At 38.0% G+C, this 18,355-nt stretch overlaps 1 protein-coding gene across 1 annotated transcript in view; it reads right to left on the reverse strand.

The window, feature by feature from the left end:
- The window catches only part of LAMA1 (laminin subunit alpha 1), a 176,306-nt gene that overhangs the window by 2,084 nt on the left and 155,867 nt on the right, over positions 1-18,355 (reverse strand). The window contains exons 52-62 of the mRNA XM_044293408.1: positions 17,881-17,995; positions 16,680-16,850; positions 12,604-12,755; positions 11,267-11,455; positions 10,993-11,182; positions 8,387-8,502; positions 7,421-7,610; positions 5,904-6,062; positions 5,010-5,163; positions 3,652-3,785; positions 1,695-1,917 (exon numbers count right to left, since the gene is read on the reverse strand). Of these exons, the coding sequence (XP_044149343.1) occupies positions 1,695-1,917; positions 3,652-3,785; positions 5,010-5,163; positions 5,904-6,062; positions 7,421-7,610; positions 8,387-8,502; positions 10,993-11,182; positions 11,267-11,455; positions 12,604-12,755; positions 16,680-16,850; positions 17,881-17,995 (1,793 nt within the window). The remainder of the gene's footprint in view (positions 1-1,694; positions 1,918-3,651; positions 3,786-5,009; positions 5,164-5,903; positions 6,063-7,420; positions 7,611-8,386; positions 8,503-10,992; positions 11,183-11,266; positions 11,456-12,603; positions 12,756-16,679; positions 16,851-17,880; positions 17,996-18,355) is intronic.

Below are 18,355 nucleotides of genomic sequence, written 5' to 3' on the forward strand. Positions count from 1 at the left end.
TACGCGCTGTAAAACGCTGAGATGAGAACCATGCCCATAGGGAATCATTGGTTTTTGCCTGTTGAGCGTTTTACAGCGCGTAGGAACACGCTGTAAAACGCTCAGGTGTGAACCCAGCCTAAAAGTCACTAAGAAGTGAATGGAGCATGCTGGGAGTTATAGTTTCACAACAGATAAAGTGTTGGAGATTGCTGACCCTTGCAGTAGGGAATGTTTATGTTTGCAGCACTCTAATGTATCTGCACAAGACTGTAAATGTATGTTTATAGAGAATTATTATTGCAACTGCATTCCTAAAGACTCCTTATAGTAAAACTGCTTACATGAACATAAAGTATATATATATATATATATATATATATATATATAAAAATAAATATATATAAAAATATATCATTCCCTTAACACAAAATAAGCATCAGCTAGTCAAAAAATTCCAGTAAATTGACCACATTTATACTTTTGGAGACTAGCATGGAAAAGCTTCATTTAAGGAGGACATGTCACCATAAAATGCAATGCAATCTGAAGACAGCATGTTATAGAGCATGAGAAGCTGCACAAATTGATATATAGTTTTGTGGGAAAAGATGAATCTAAACTTGTAATTTATACATTTAAAGGGAACCTGTCGCCATGTAAATGTAGTCCAATCTGAGAGCAGCATGATATAGAGGAAAAAGAGCTGAGCAGATTGATATATAGCTTTGTGGGAAATCATTTACTAGAATGAGTAATCTATTCATTCAAACCTCATTCTAGGCTCCTTGTATAAGTTTGCAGTCAATCACTGATAAGACCACCCACTGGACTCCTAAAGCCAGAATGAGCAGGGATTTAAATAAATAAACCCACTTTATCTGACTATTATTTGAGTGGAACAAGTGCTTCAAATATATGGCACTCATTCTCATTCAACAGCATATTTCTTAAATGCATTTAAACTAGACAACCAGCATAAATACATTGATAAATGTTTTATCGAGGCTTCCCTTCTATAAAAAACCTGGCTGCCTGAAGCCACCATTAGGGGGAGCTCAGTGCAAAGGAATTTATACAGTTACTATGGAAACTGCAATAATCCTGTTGTATTGAGCTCCCCCGAGTGGCAGCTGAATGCAAATGCAGTGTTTTCTTATTGGAAATCGCAGAAGCAGTTCAGTGCCGGGCTCCCTTTCCTCCAAGGCCCCATTGCAGTCGCATGGTCTACCTCATTGAAGGTACACCACTGTGCCAAAGCCTTTGCTCTTAATGGAGATAAGCCACCGCCAGAGGCTTAGTCCCCTTTCCCAATTCAGAACACATGAATGCTGAACAGAACTTACGGTTCATGTGTAAGAGGAGGTCAGGAGGAATACAGAATGCTATTGAACATTATGGCCACGTATAGTCTACCTAGCATTAGAGTGGCTCTAATGCTTCCTCATTCTTCCTCCCATGTAGTTGCAGCAAATTCCAGATCTAATCTGTACGTTTAAGCATAACAAGAAGGGTGCGTGCTATGTTAGCACACAGGTTAGCACACTGAAATTGTGTAACTAAAGAGAATATGAGACAAGCTATAATCTTTGCACACAGCAACTATAGTATTATGAATGGTTCATCAATCTCAAATAGCAGCAGGAGTCTGGATGCCGCAAAGTCTAAAAGGGATAAAACTGCAATATTATCCTTGTGAACAGTAAAGTTCTTACCTGGGTAACCACCAACATATACAGGATTGTTTGTGTCTGCAGAGGTTGACTGCACATGAGGACTCTCCACCTGCACTGTGTTCCCGTCAACAATGAGGATGATTTTGTGCTTAACCTTATTGGCCTGGATCTGGTGCCATTTCCCATCACATAATGAGCTGGTGTCTTCTGGCTTGTAAATGGCGGTTATTCGGCCAGCACCATTGTTTACATGGAATAAAACCTGTCATACATGAAACATTCTTGGAATGAAGTAAAAGAGTCTTACAGAAGTTGTAATGAACACCACAATCAATGCAATTTAATTCATTTGAAAATTTACTTATCTCCCACCTAATATGGTTTGTCAATATTGGTTTAATAACTAATTACATTTTACTTTTCATCTATATTACCTTTAAGATAAGTCCTCTGAGATGACCTTTGAAAAATCAAGTTTAGCATTACTTTGTTGGACACTGTGAGCCACACATGTTCGGCAGGTCTTTGTTCACTTCAGGGGCCTCGTTCTGGAGATAGAAGTGGGTGCCAAAAGTGGGACCCGCACCTATCTGACATTGATGGCATATCCTAGCGACATGTCATCAAAGTTCCAGATGGGAATAGCCCTTTAATGGCCAAACATTTTTTTTTTTCTTGGACTAACAAAATAATTTTTGAGATATTTTTTTTTTTATGTGACACATAGGGGTTTTATTAACGTTTTTAATGCTTACTTTTTTAGTTTTATTTAAGCAAAAAAAAAATTAAAGTAATTTTTTTTCACATGCATTTCTCCAGATTCTCTGAATCTTTTAATGATATTTATGTCCTGTAGATGGTGGAATATTCAAACTCTTTGTGATTTTACGCTGAGGAACAACTTTCTGATTTTGTTGCACAATTTTTAGACACCTTTTTTTGCAGATTGATGAACCTCTGCCCAGCTTTGCTTCTGAGGTACTCTGCCTCTTGAACCTGCTCTTTTTATAACCAGTCATTTGACCCTTTCCCAACTTTTTTGAGATGCATTTTTGTGGTCAAGTTCTAATTGAGTTTTTATTTTTTCATAAAACGGTAAAAAGTCTCACCTTCAACTACTAATATGTCTTCTATGATCTATTGTGAATAAAATTTGGGTCTATAAGATTGTCAAATGAATGTATTCTGTTTTTATTTACATTTATTTACATTTTACACAGCATCCCTTTTTTTTATTGAGGCTGTATATTTTTTGGGGTGTAAATGGTGCTGATTTTGGTTGGTGTGGGAGTTTTTAACATTTTTATTTATATTGTATTTTTTTTACTTTTTTTATTTTTGTCATATAATATGCCTACCAAGAGGTTAATAAAATACCTTTGGGGGGGGGGGGGGGCACTGACACCTTTTTTTTTTAACTGCTGTGGGGGCATTGTATGCAGGCAGGGAAGATCTAGGTCTGCTAAGACCCTGCAGTTCTTTTCTGCCTAAGACACCCAGCGATCACATGATCACCAGTCCAATAGAGGACAACCACTTCCTCTATTCACCACATAGTGCTCATTCAGAGCTATGCACCGAGCAGAGGACAAAGCAGAAGTGGTAATAAACGGCTTCAATCTTATCCTTAGGACACCCAGCTGTCACTGGCAGCTAGGGACTCTACCGGCTCCTTCAAGATTGCAGAGACAGGAGCTTCAATCCAGTGCTCCAAGCACCGTACATGTATGGCGATTGGTCTTAAGGGGTTAAGTAGTGACACCACTACAAATAATCATGTAGAGGTCTCATCTTATCCTCAGAACAGGGGTTCTCTGTCCCCAACAGTAATATGGTCCTATGTGTGGTTATTATTAATAAGTAAGTTTGGGATTTGATAATAGCCGAAGGCTATCACTCGGCAGTTTACATTCCTTCCATTTATTTTAATGGAGACTGACCATTTCTCTATGGGACCATGAGTTCCAAGTAAAGAACAAAGAGGATGTAAACTTACCCTGCCATTTACAATTTCCAGTCCAATGGCATCAACCTTTGCACTACTGATTCCCAGAAGAACTCCATTCAGTGAAGTGGTACGGACTTCCAGTGATATGTTCACATCTGATCGCACTTTGTAACCTTCTTTCACTATACAAAAGAAATGTCAATATACACATTTATCTCATGATTTACTTAATGAAAGAAATACCCATGCACTTTCCTTTTTAGAATTGTCCATATTAGACCCATCAAACTTTAGGAGCCTGTGCACATATATAGGCACACAATGGACATAAAAATGTTATATTTAAAAACTGGAAAAAGACATAGGTCATAGTCATAGGCCATCTATGAAATCGGGTAGGCCAATTTTACGGCATTAAAATAACCCAAGTGTTGGAGCACTTTCATAAATGAAGCTCACCAACACAAACCGAAGACAGAGTTAAGAATGATACAAAAACACTTCAAATATAAATTCTCCCATAAACTCAAAAAATGTAGCTTGTCTGGCATAAAACAATGTCGAAAAGTGTTTTGATATGTCATAATGACATATCAATGGTTTTGATTAGTGGACGGTCTGAGAGCTGATACCCCCACTGATCGCTAAAACAATGAATCAGAAGCACTCACTTGGAGCTCTGTCCCTCCCCAATATTGAAGATGGACTCAGTAGAAAGTCTATGAACCCATCTCCAGTCCGTCTTCAGCTGAGAGGAGAGAGTGCTTCTATCGCCTTGATTTAGTGATTGGTGAGAGTCTCAGCACTTGGACCGCCACAGTCAAAAGCTTTGATATGTAAATATAATGTACCAAAGGTCTTGTGAAAGTACAGTCGCAGTTTAAAAGAGTTATGCCAAAATTTAGGTAAAAAAAAAAGAGACATCTTATAGTGCATGCCAATATATTTCGAACAAAGCTAAAACCAGTCCTGTATCTCACATGAATCCAGAGCTTTCCCCATTCATTACTGTCAACATCTGACAGTGGCACTACCCCTTTAAAGATGACAGCTATTCATACTCAAACCACAGCTTAGATAACTTCCACCCCATTTCTATCTTAATTTTCCCATGCTGACATTAGAAAGAAGTTTAGGGGTTGCTTTCTAGGATACCGCAGGTCATGAACAGAGAAATCTGCTCTCCCACCACACCTCTAACATATGAAGCTGGGACATAGAAGTACACTAGCTAACAATCAGAACTAAAAATCTCTAGTATTGGATCCCCGTATTGGTTAATGAGAGGTAGAATAATATGAAAAGTCCATATCCATCATCATTCATTTATCTGTAATTACTAGCCATACTGTACACTGAGCAGTGTTACATATATACACTTTTGTAGATGGATGTAAGAAGTTTACCTAAAGCTGCAAACCCAGATCCATCAAAATAAGTTCCCTGTTGCGCAGAGGCATAACATTTGTTGATTGCATGTATGGAAAGAGCTCCATCCTTATCCAATTGTTTGCTATTAATGGTGACATTGCTGATGCATGCTGGGATACTGTGTGTCACCTAAGAAGGGAAAATCAGTTTGAGACATTATCTCAGTTATTAATGAAGTAATAGTAGAAGAATACAGTACAATAATGTATTTTCATGACTCGGGTTTGAAACAAGTTAGTATTTCCAATGATTTTATGATAACATGCACACAGTCTCATGCACACAACCGTATGTATTTTGCGGTCTGCAAAACACGTATCCTCATGTTATGTCTTTGTAACATCCATTTTTTTGCAGACCCAATGACTTCAATGGGTCCTTGGTCTGCATTTTACAGCCAAAAATAGGACATGTTCTTTCTTTTGGGGAATGGACGCATAAATGCGGAAAGCACATAGATGATCCAGGTGCATTCCGCAATCTGTAAGTCTGTTCTGCAAAATCAATTGGTCCGAAAAAACAAAACAAAAAAAAAACAACGCAACACGGACCGCAAAATACATATGGTCATGTACATGAGGCCAAATGGTGATTATGTGCACACACAACACAGGTGATGGAATGTATGAATCACTTTAGGAAGGGGTAATCAAACATGGGGAGTCTTGTTCTTAGAAGCCCCAGGAATAAGCAGTTATCCACAGGGGAACAGCAATCCACCTATCCCTTGGTTTAACTTGATGATGTAACATCATCGTTCATCGAAGTCAGTGAGCATTCTGCTGTCCTTCAGTGGTGAAAAAGGGGGCCAGCTTCTATTATTTTTGGTCAGAAATAGTCATTATTAATGATGCATGAGCCTTCCTTACATTTCCAATGTTCTTAGCTGTGTAGCTTGGAGGCAGTCCACCCAGGTACAGTTTCCCTTCCACATCCATAGTGTTGCTCTCCCCAGGAGTGCTGACGGAAGCAGATTCCTGGCCATCAACAGTAATGGTACTTCTTCTTTTAATGTATTCAGATGATATCTGTGCACAAGTGAGATCAATTCGTAAACTGACATATACATCACTATACAGATCATTTACTGTAATTATGTTTAAATGCTAAAGATTCACATTAGACAAGAGCTGATTGCTAATTGGTTGCTTTTCAATGCAAGTATGCTGATTTGGTTGAACGTAAATGATTAATTATACCTCATTGTGATACACCATATATAACATATATCGTATCTGACCCAACTGCACCAACACCTCCAGAAGAAATTAGCAATGCAAGACTCTCCTTGAGCGCACACCCTCTCCTGCTATTTTCCTTCAAAATGAAGCTGTAAAGCCAAAGGAAAATACAATTTGCCCTGCAGCTGTATACATTCATCTTGTAATTCATTTTTAATATCCTCTTAGTGCTTGATACTTGCATTTCCTTTTTATCTCCCTTTAAATGCAGCCGTTTCGCTCAGGAGGGTGAGAATGTATTGATCTACAAATCTAGCGATGAGGTAATGAGATGAACCAAATGTAAGTGCCACCACTTAATGCATTATAAACTATTCATTAACTTTAATCGCAAAAGCTTAATGCAAAATTCCAGTTGTAGAAACTGAGTAATCTAAGTATTGAAATAGATGAACACCATCTATGGTGTCTGAGTTATTTTTTTTGTTCTTTGTATGTTTCTAAGTAGGCAAATGTACTTTATCTCCAGTTGCTCCTTTCTCAGATTTCACTGAGGGTCACATGATCTGTGATGTCAGCTTCTCTCCCTACTCTGATTATGTTTCATGTACAAGCCTGAGAGAGCAGATATATACCTGTACACCTCACATCACTGTGCTGACCACCCCCCCCCCCCCCTGCACTGCCAGCTGCTGCTTATTGCTCTCTCCCTGGATTTTTTTGGTAAAACATTAACCCCTTCAGCTGCACAGACTCAGGGCTGAAGGCTTTACTGAGTAGCTGCAGGCAGTGAGGAGACACATTCTGGGTACAGGAGCTGACAGAGGAGTTCTGCAGAGCATTGCACAAGAACAAGTAGGGGGAAGATCCTGTATGTATCAGCAGTGTCATTGTACAGCTGGAACTTGTAGTCCTACACATATAACATGCTGCTGAGTCTCCCAGCAGGCAGCCATGTCACTCAGGGCAGCACTTGATTTCACCCCCTTTGCAGGGGGAGGGGTACAAATATTTATGAGGAAAACCTGAGATTGTTGTTATTGCAGGTAAACAAAGGGCCAGAAGAGAACCAGGGAAATTAGGAAATATATTTTTTTTTGCCTAAAACTTTCTTAGCTTAGTTATATATTGCTGCCCATCAGATTTATAGTGCTATATTTTTTTTCATAACTTGGGCAACGTTTAGGACTAAATTTTCTACATACTGTGTGCCATTTCCCATCATTGATAACAGCAGAATGGATGGTCTCGGTCCGTCCTTTGCCCATGTCAAATAGGAAATGCAGTCTTCCTTCATGAAGCTGAAGTGCAGCGTAGTCAACCTGATTTTGGTGAGCCATGTAGTAGATGAGGCCACTGGTGGCGAATGTCCTCAATGATAACTGAACAGACATTCTACAAGAAAAGTGATATATACCTTGATTTAGTTCAAGAAGACTATGCAAATCTATGTGTTATTACCTGTATTTCTGCCCAGAACAAATCAAACTACAGCTGATACACATAGCTCTATATATTAAAGTGCACCTCTAGTGTAGATAAGATTCCTTATGTCCACATGCATACATGCATACATATGAGTTTGTCTTCATGAAAAAAAAAAAAACAATAACTTAAACCATCATTACAAGACAGACTAAGCACTTGTTTGCCATCTATAATAATAATAAATAATAATAATAATAATAATAAAAAGTGCAGCTTGACACTACGCAAGAGTAGACTTGGCAGTTTGACACCACCCATGAGGAAGCCTTGGCCCCTTAAGGAACTATGCACATTTCTGTCCACATCTAATCTGCATTTTTTGCTGATCGAATGTGGACTCATTTATTTCAATGGGGCTGTAAAAAAAAAATGCAAACAACAAACCACATCCCTATGTCCATTCTGCAACCCCATACCCACATAAAATATAGAACATGTCCTATTCTTGTCTGTTTTTCACATGGCCATTAACCGTGTTTTGAGGATTTATGGCCTGACACCACCTATGAAGAAGCCTATCTGAGCTCGAACCTTCTCTATTCAAATCAGACAGAAGCCACGGTGGCCTCACCTATTGTGTACCCTTGCTTCTGTTAACAGAAATGTTAATTTTTGTAGCATGCAATATTACATGCAACTACTTTTTCATAATTACATAAAACAGGATATTCCATTATTCTGACCTTCTTCTGATGGTGGTTTGGTCAAATGGCAAAATAATATGGCTTCCTCTCGTAAGACCAAACTGGTGGGCGTCTGGAACGTAAGCCGGCAATATATCCTGTGCACATTGTAATGGCTATATCAACGAGAAATGTTATGACATGTACATTAGTGATAATAACCATAATGTTATACAGATAGAAAATCTGATATAATCTGGGTATTATAATATTAGTTCTTAGGTTCTTGGTGTAATACATAGGAATCTAGACAGGGAATTATTGTAGCTGCATTTTAGCATACAGTACAATTTCAGTTGCAACCTTAATAAGTTGATTCTAAAACTAATTTACATAACTTATGTTTAACTAAGCCGTCGAGTTGCTGAAAGAAGACGCTGAGCTATATTTGCAATAATGAACCACTAGATATACAAGCAATGCAAACATCTTCATGTCCCTGCTGTTGACATTAAGTTCTATGCTTATATAAGCTTTCAATGAGAAATGTGAACCTCTGTCAGTAAATTGCTGATTTATTATATTTTAGCAACTATTTCAATTGAATTATAAGAGTATTTCCACTTACATGTAATCAACATATACTGATTATTTTTTTATATAAAATATAAAGGAAGAATTGGTTTATCATGCATTCTTATGCACTAACCTATTTATATAGTAAAAATGTATAAATTGTGCATACAAAACACAAAATTATGAGAGAGGTTTTTTATATATAAAAATTCTACTCCTAGAAAAATTTTAACAAAAATGTTGGCAACAGATTGCACAAGAAGATTACGGCAAAAAAAATAAATGACCATGGTATTTGCAGTGCTACTGCCGTGTGTGTACCGACCATCACTGTAGCGTTTATCTGTATTTCTGTCTCTATGTATCATCAGATCTCTAGGACCATGATTGGACCTAATATTCAGTGCATTCGGAAAGTTTTCAGACCCTTTCACTTTGTCAAGTTTTGTCATGTCGCAGCTTTGTGCTAATATAAAAAAAAGGTTTTCCCCATCAATCTGCATTTAATACTCCATAATGAGAAAGTGAAAGCAGAATTGGAGAAATGTTTTGCTAATTTATTAAAAAAGAAAAGCTAAAATTTTGCATGGACATAACTATTCAGACCCTTTGCTATGACACTTGAAATGTAGCTCTGGGGGCCTCATATTTCTGTAGAACATCTATGAGACATTTCTACCCTTGATTGGAGTCCATCTGTGGTAAATTCAGTTGATTGGAAATTATTTGGAAATATACACTACTGTCTATATAAGGTCTCACAGCTGACAATGCATATCAGAGAAAAAGCTAAGCCATGAGGAGTAAAAAAGTGCCTGTAGAACTCAGAGACAAGATTGTGTGGAGGCACAGATCTAGAGAATGGTACAAAAATTCTGCTCCACTGAAAGTTTGCAATAGCACATCATTCTTAAATGGAAGGAGCTTGTAACAACCAGGACTCTTCCATGAGTTGGCCAACCCACTAAACTAAGTAATCATCGGAGAAGGGCCTTGGTAAGAGAGGTGACCAATAACCCAGTTGTTACTCTGGCTGAGCTCCAAAAATCCTGTGTGATCCTGTTACAGAAGGTCAATCATCACTGCAGCACTCCAAAAATCTGAACTTTATAGCAGAGTGGCCAGAAAGAAGCCTCTCCTCAGTAAAATACACACAAATGCCTGCCTGGAGTTTGCAAAAAAGCACCTAAATGACTTTCAGACTCTGGGAAACAAGATTCTCTTGTCTGATGAAACTAAGACTGAACTTTTTGGCCTTAAATTCTAAGCATAATTTCTTGAGGAACCCAGGCAGTGCCCAATACCATCCCTAGAGTGAGGAATCATTCTGTGGGGTGTTTTCAGTGGCTAGGACAGGGAGAATGGTCAGGGTTGAGGGATCGCTGAATCAAGCAAAGTACTGAGAAATTCTTAATGAAAACTTGATGCAGAGTGCTCTGGACCTCAGACTGGGCCTAAGGTTTACCTTCCATCAAGACAATGACCCTATGCACAGAGCCAAGACAACAAAGGAGTGGCTTAGGGACAACTCTGTGAATGTGCTTGAGTGGCCCAGCCAGAGCTCTAACTTGAACCCACTCGAACATATTTGGAGAGACCTGAAAATGGCTGTCCATCAATGTTCCTCATCCTACCTGACAGAGCCTGAGATAATCTGCAGAGAAGAATGGCAGAAAATTCCTAAATCCAGGTGTGCAAACATTGTGGCATAATACCCAAGAAGGCTGGAGGCTGTAATCACTGTAGGTTTTCCTTTTCAATAAATTAGCAATGTTTTCTATCATTCTCTTTTCACTTTGTCATTAATGGGTATTATGTGCAAAATGATGGGAATTTTTTATTTTATTTTAGCTGGAACATAACAATATAGTGTATAAATAAGTAAAAGGGTCTGAAGACTTTCTGAATACACTGTATGCCCTTTAAAACTGAATAGTTGGTATATTTATATATGGGTTGGCTGGTATTTATTATTGGGAGAATAAATTCTATAAATAGATTATTTTTATCAATTTCAGTAAAATATATGCTTCTTTACCCCTACAATATAAAACCAGTCAATTTCATACTGAACAAAGTCCATCTCTTACTTTTGTGACGTGTGACCTCAGTACCGATGTAGTTATATGTGGTTTTATTGCTGTTACATGTCCATCTGGTACTGGAGTTGGCAGCAGATCTTGCTCCTCATCATTGACAGTTGGCTTAGGCTTTTCAGTCAACATGCAGCTGTCCATCTGAACATTCTCATACTTTACAACAGTGGTGTAATCCATTTGCCTAATTCATATTAAATACAAAAAATTCGTTAGTCATATATTTCTAGACAATGTCCAAAGACCTTTCATCTCATGGTGAACTTACTCCATGTTTAAAATTAAATTCTGGATACATCCATAGAAAGACTGGCTGGTTTTGAGCATTGCAGTGGCCATTTTTGCAGGAACTCCACCAATGAAGAAACTGGATAAGTTTATGTGAACTGATTCAACAGATGGACCATTTAGTCTGACTTCAGCTGGTTTTCCTTCATCAACCTGAACACTAACCATCCTGGAAAACATGAATAACAAAGACATGATCCTATTTGTTTAAAAAGAAAACTTTATATAACATGTTGGATTCTACCGAGTTAAAGAGATGAGAAAAATAAAAATCAATGTGATCTAAAGTGAGTGTTATATTAAAGGGAACATGTCACTGTGTAAATGCAGTGCAGTCAGGAGACAACATGCTATAGCGAAGCAGGAGCTGACCACAATTTAAATCTTTGCTCTCTGTGAGCTCAGTAGTCATGTGGGAAGTAATATCAGTGATTGACAGCTTTTTCTGGATAATGCTATCAATCAGAATAAGTAGAGCTATGTATCTGCTCACATACTCCTGCTCTATAACATGCTTCCTGCATTTACATTGCATTTTCATGGTTAAAGGTTCACTTTATTATTTATGGCACATTGAGGACATGTGAAGATAGTGTCAGACACGTAGACAAGGTGTGTAAACAGTAGGATGGTTTGTCAAGGAGTTTTGTCACATGTGTTATGGCATATAACGTGTAGAAGAGCTAGAGAAGATGGTATGGCACAAAGAAAAGCTGGAGTGGTAATGGTCTCACACAGGAGAGCTGAAATAGATGTGGTCTGCAACACTGAAGAACTGAACAGAGAGGTGGAGAAGGAATAGTATGGAACATAGGAGGGCTGGAGTAGGAGTAGTCTAGCAAATGGGAGAGCTGAAGTAGGAGAAAAAAAAACTGAAAAGCAGACTAAAGTATAACAGTTAAGTGTTATCTAATCACAATATATTAACACATTAAAGGTTAATACACAGATGTATCTACTCATGCGTATACCCAGAGGAGTAGGGGACATTCAATACACGTAAAGAAAAGAAGGTGTCACCATCAGCAAAGTTTTTGTTTTACTGTAAGAACAGTGCAGATATGGAACTCAGTCATGGAACTGACATCAAAAAGTATTAGATGCCCTTTATGGTACTACAAGTATATGTATTATACAGTATATAGATGACCTGGTCATTGATTGAAACGGTAATTTCAGGTCTAGCACATAGAACAGCTAGCATTGCACAGAAGATTTGGGGAAATAGTGGTCTATCCTGTTGAAGAACAGACTATTCTAGAAAAGAGAAGAGCCAAGGGTGGAAGAATTAATAAATATAGAAATTATACTACAAACCTCTTGTTACGAAGAAGAATAAGAGAATGTTCTTGACCGTCACTATATGTTCCAGTTGGTGATCTGACCACCACTTTCCTTGTGCTAGCTCCATCCATAGGATTAATATGCATTTCAATGTGCCCATTTACCAGCATAATGGCAAAGAATGGCTAGAGAAAGGAAAACAATAACCAACTGTTAATACAACATGGTACTAACTGTTCCTTTATTACTTCTTTGGCTTCAATACAAAAGTTGGTAAAATAATAACTATTTATAGTTCAACCTTCTTATATGGAATTACAAATCTGATCAATGGCCACAGCCACATTTTATACAAACTATAGGAACTTATTGGAGACTTGGTTCATTGGAATAGGAAAAATCCATATTCGTTTTGTGGCCCCTAACATTGGCCACGGGCTGTCTGAAACTTTACATTTATATAGACAAGCTGTGCCTACTCAGCAAGACCATCAGAGCAATCTATTAGAGGAACTCCAACCCTAACAATACATAAAGAAAATCATTATTGAAAACTGAAGTATCCATTTCTGACATAAAATCTAAATGACAACTACACTGTAAAAAATGCAAATGTTAGTCAAAAGCCGCAAAATTCACACCATTGTAAATGTAGTCAATTTTAAAGCACCTTTGGAAAATGTATTCTATATTGCTAGAACCATTACACAAATTAGCCACTTCGCTGATTACCGATTACCTCTGAATTTGAAATGAGATGGAATAATATTCTTACTTTTCTAGCTCTGCTAGGCTGAAAAGTAAGGATCTTATAATACAGGTGAAGGAATAAAAGAAGCAATTCCCATATTTTAAAATCAAATATTCATGTTGAAATGACTTTTTCAAGATTTTAGCACTGTACAGCAGCACAACACATATGCATACGCATACTCTGAATGAAGAATAAGCCCATGGCTTTGTGACCTTATTATACGGAGTGATTGGGCTTCTGGCGCTGCCGCAGGTTATTGAAGTCTGAAAATCTAATTTCACAAAATGCCTGAGGCTTTGTCAAACAGCAGTAATTCTAACACAACACTGCCTTTCCTGTGAAATCACATACTAAGAGAATGTTTTCCATGCAAAACAAGCTATGACATATTCCAACACCACAACAGTGACCTATTTAAGGATTTTATGTATGCTCATGAGCCCCCTTCTCTGGTGCACTGACCACCTTAGGCTTATTACTAATAGTTAGAACTTGATATAGCTTGCTCTACAAAATCAGGTATGGCTTTTATATCGGCATAATTAATAAGAAGAAGCCAGGAGAATACTGCACGTTTCAGAATATGTTAACATCTGAATAGTGGCTTTTGTTCACGACACCACAACTTAAAAGGTGTCCGGCAGAACCCAAAATGTTATAATGGTCTGTCAAGGCAAAGGTGACAGAAATGTTGTCTGAGTAGCAGTGTGAATATAGCCTTCATTATTCACATCTGTAGTGCTATGTAGATGCTGAAGCTATTGTTGTGATCACTCTTGCTGTTTTATGCCTGTACTTAGCTGCTATTGTAAAAGTGGTTGTGGAGATCGTACTGTATTAGCCCTCCGGCTGGTGAACGCACATAAGATCTGCATGAATTTCAAAATGAATTTCGAAATCCACACGGCAGGTAAAATTTCACAGAGATAAAAATCTGCAAAGTGTACATGACATTTGTGTGAATCATTGTGGAAAAACACACATATTCCACGACATGTGCAGCTGGCCTTATACTGGTGTAGCGCACTGAAAAAGAGCCAGGCACTGCCAGAGAAGAGTCCGGCTTATTTATGTGCCCCCACTGCCCCCATCTGCCAGTTGTCGCCTTTTCATAGAAGAAAATTGTCAATCAGCATTAGGTGGTGCTATGAATAAGCAGGACTCTTCTCTGGCAGCGCCTGACTCTTCTACTGCACACACTGTCAGCATTATACAGTAAGTTATTGTAAACCACTTTACAACAGTCAATAAGCGTCACACCACTGAAATCAGCGTCTGTCACTACTTTATGATGCCCTCAGTGAGGGCTCCCTTTAGCTAGGAGTATCTGTTATACCTCATATGGTCCAGGTTTAAAATATTACCATTCTTATTTATATACCGCCAACATGTACGAATCTTATAGATAATGCAATAAAAGGACTGAGGACCAGGCTTATGATTCAGTAGGTAGAAGAATTTTTTCCTTCTATGGACTGGCCACATGGAAATACCAAGATGGTTAAAAAAATGAGCCTTGAGCTCACTCAGGCATGCATACACTGAATTAACGTGCATTTTATAATATATGTTTATAGGAAGTTTATAATTATGTTTATAGACAGTCCAAATCGTTTGTTTACCTTCACAAAAAATACTGTGAAATTATAATATCCTGTTGCCATGTGGGTGCCACTAGCTAGGGAATGATTACTGACGATGAACTTTAGTTTTCAATAAACTCAGGAATAAGGCCTCATGCACACAACCGTATTTTGTTCCCGTGTCCGTTCCGTTTTTTTGGCGGATAGGATGCAGACCCATTCATTTCAATGGGTCTGCAAAAAACACGGACAGCACACCGTGTGCTGTCTGCATCAGTATGTCCGTTCCGTTGCTCCGCAAAAAAAATAGTGCATGTCCTATTTTTTTCTAGTTTGCGGACAGGGATAGGCATTATTACAATGGATCCACACAAAAAACGGATCCGCAAAAAAAAACGGATGCCATACGGAACGTCATAATTTTTTTTGTGGATCCGCAATTTGCGGACCGCAAAACACATACGGCCGTGTGCATGTAGCCTAAATCTGTATGCACTACACTCGGTGTTTGGACATTGACTTATTTTTTTTAACGCATGTTTTTGATAATGAATGACGATCAAGAAGAGCTTTATGGAGGATACAAATGCCTAGATTCTGGTAATAGTGAATAACTGGACTGTTATACATCTTTGTAGCAGCATCAAATCTCTCACCCCCACAAGAAATCAGAGACAATGTAACACCAGTCTTGTCCATCAAAAAAGCTAAAGCATCAGCGCACCTCCAAATAAAAACTGAGGACTGATTTTCCTTTTCCAGAGAGAAAATTATATTGAAGGTCCGGCACTCTTGGAATATAAAATTTCTTTATTAAATATCCAGGCAGTAGGCATTTTATATTCCAGGAGTGCTGGACCGTCAATATCATTTTCTAACTCCAGTCTTGTTTTAGTTTGCAATGGCGTGAGATGCGCCAATAATTTTGGTGCATCTTGACAGGTCCGTGCACCACAATCTAAAATCTACTTTAGCAGTTGGCTGTGGTTTCACAAATTAATTAAACCAGAAAAATAGTGTAATTAATGGTAAATGTATTGGCTCAAATAGGCTACACTCCCTCCTGTTCATGCCCATCCATGTTTAGCAAAAGTGGCAAGAGTAGTGGAAAATGGCAAAATGGCATAGATTTTTGTGGAAAACAAACTTGCACAAAAACATTTGACATTTGGTACCACAACTCAGGAGATGGGCATGATCAATCTCCCCCAATATCTCTACCCAATTTCCTAACTTCTGTGGGTGCATAAGGCTGATTGGTTGGACTGGTACACCTCTTGCAAAGTGTGAAATATACAGCAAATGGAGATATTTGTTGAACGTTTGAGTTTCTCTGCGTATCCCTAAATGAGCTTCTGTTGATGTTTTTCCTATTTTTGTGCCATCATCTAGTACTCTGAGTATATAAGGTAACAATGGTCTGCTGTGAATAGACTCTGGATCTGACTGGTTCAAAAACGATATTTATATATTCCAACACTGAGTGAAAAATTTGTGAAAGCAGCAAAAAAAAAAACTAAAATGAAATGAATGCCAATTAAGCTACATAGCATATAGTCTGATTACACAGCCCAAAGTAGTCAAAGGTGGAGCTTGGCGTTAAAAGATGTCTAGTGCCTCTTTGACCTTTTTGCGTTAAAAGGTATAGAGTCACTTTAAAATGAAACATATATCCTATTGCAAAACCAGGATTTTACTTTTTATGGATGATTTCATAGTAGAAACTTGATTTAAGCATTACATTGACCTTTGGAGTAAAATGCATTACTCACCATTTGGGCTTGTCTGCGACTTCGTTTCTCAACTGGCTTGCCAAAACCAGCTAAGATAATTCCTGTCTCATTGAGTGTGGAAAATGACACCATGACCTCAGATTCTGGTGGCAGGGACACAGGCAACATCTCTACGTAGCCATCATTAAGGACTGTTATGCTACGAGTAGGCTAAATAAAAAAGAGAAAAGAAGTACATATATGTTAAGCACGATAATAATATTCTTCTTATTCCTATTATACAAGACGAATGAACCATTGTCCATACACTGAGAAAGATTTATCTATAAAGTCATTTTAAGAGAAGTAAGAAAATGTTACAAATTGAACCAAATCTATAAAAACTGAGGGAAGATAAATTTGGAACAACTCCCTAACTTGATATTTTAGATGGCTTCTCCTTCCTTACGCCACCACTGGGCTGGTAAGCTTTATGCTAACATTTTGTGACAAAAAACATTGGGGGTCATTTATCAAACTGGTGTAAAGTAGAACTGGCTTAGTTGCCCATAGCAACCAATCAGATTGCACCTTTCATGTTCTAAAGGAGCTGTAAAAAATGAAAGGTTGAATCTGATTGGTTGCTATGGGCAACTAAGCCAGTTCTACTTTGATAAATCCCCATTGTTTTCCACAGTCTTTTTTAAAACTGCTAAAGAAAGTGCATCATAAATTTGGCACACACAGTATACTCCAGTTTTTTCATGCATTTTCTACCAGATTGCTATGTAAATCTCTCCCACTGTATCCGGCTTCATGCTACTACCAGTGGTAAACAATAGTCAGTCAACCTACTAATGAATGCTGGTTTCTGAAGTAGAAACAATGGTGTACATGCAGGTTCACATCAATCTTTAAATGCTTTTGAACCAATAGTTCCATGCATACATGCTGATTAATCATAAAATATATCTGTATAACAGTCTGAGCTTCAATTCTCTGATATGGAGCTTTCACACAGCCCTACAGTCAAATAATAAAATTCTGGCTACATGCAGCAACCACTAGGGGGAGCTCCTTCATCTTCTACATTACTAACTCAATAATAAGTCTGTATGCAGTAGGTTTCTACACTTCCCCTGCATGTGGCCAGAATTTTATTGTTTCACTGTACAGCTTCTTAATTAAACGGCCTCATAAAAAGCTGGAATGTTTAACTACATAAGAATAATAGTGGTAAAGAAACCCAAGTGCCTCTCACCTCTAATTTGCAGCCTTTTCTCACACCATACGCATTTCTCAGCAAGTCAAAGTTTGAGCGTGAAATCTCCAAATTCCTTACGCAACCAACATAGGATCTACTGCTCAGCTGACGCCTAGATGTGGTAGTTATAAAGCATTACGCATTTTTGAAAGGATATATATATATATATATATATATATATATACACACACACACAGATAACCGGTGAATGACCTCAAGGTGAAGATACCTCTGATGGTATTGGGGGCATGATCAAGGCAGTCTGAAGAAAGTGTGCAATTATTGAAATGATCTACTGCTACGACCAGATGACATGCTATTAATATTTACACAGAAAGATAAATCAGACATGTACTTTTTCCCCTATTTTTCCTAAGGCTCGCGCAAAATAGATTGTTGGTATATCGTAACCAGAAACGTCGAACGTCTACAGCCAACTTTGCTATACATACTGTATAAAAAAGCAAGGGTT

Source organism: Bufo gargarizans, chromosome 5, assembly GCF_014858855.1.
Source record: "Bufo gargarizans isolate SCDJY-AF-19 chromosome 5, ASM1485885v1, whole genome shotgun sequence".
Lineage (NCBI taxonomy): Eukaryota > Metazoa > Chordata > Amphibia > Anura > Bufonidae > Bufo > Bufo gargarizans.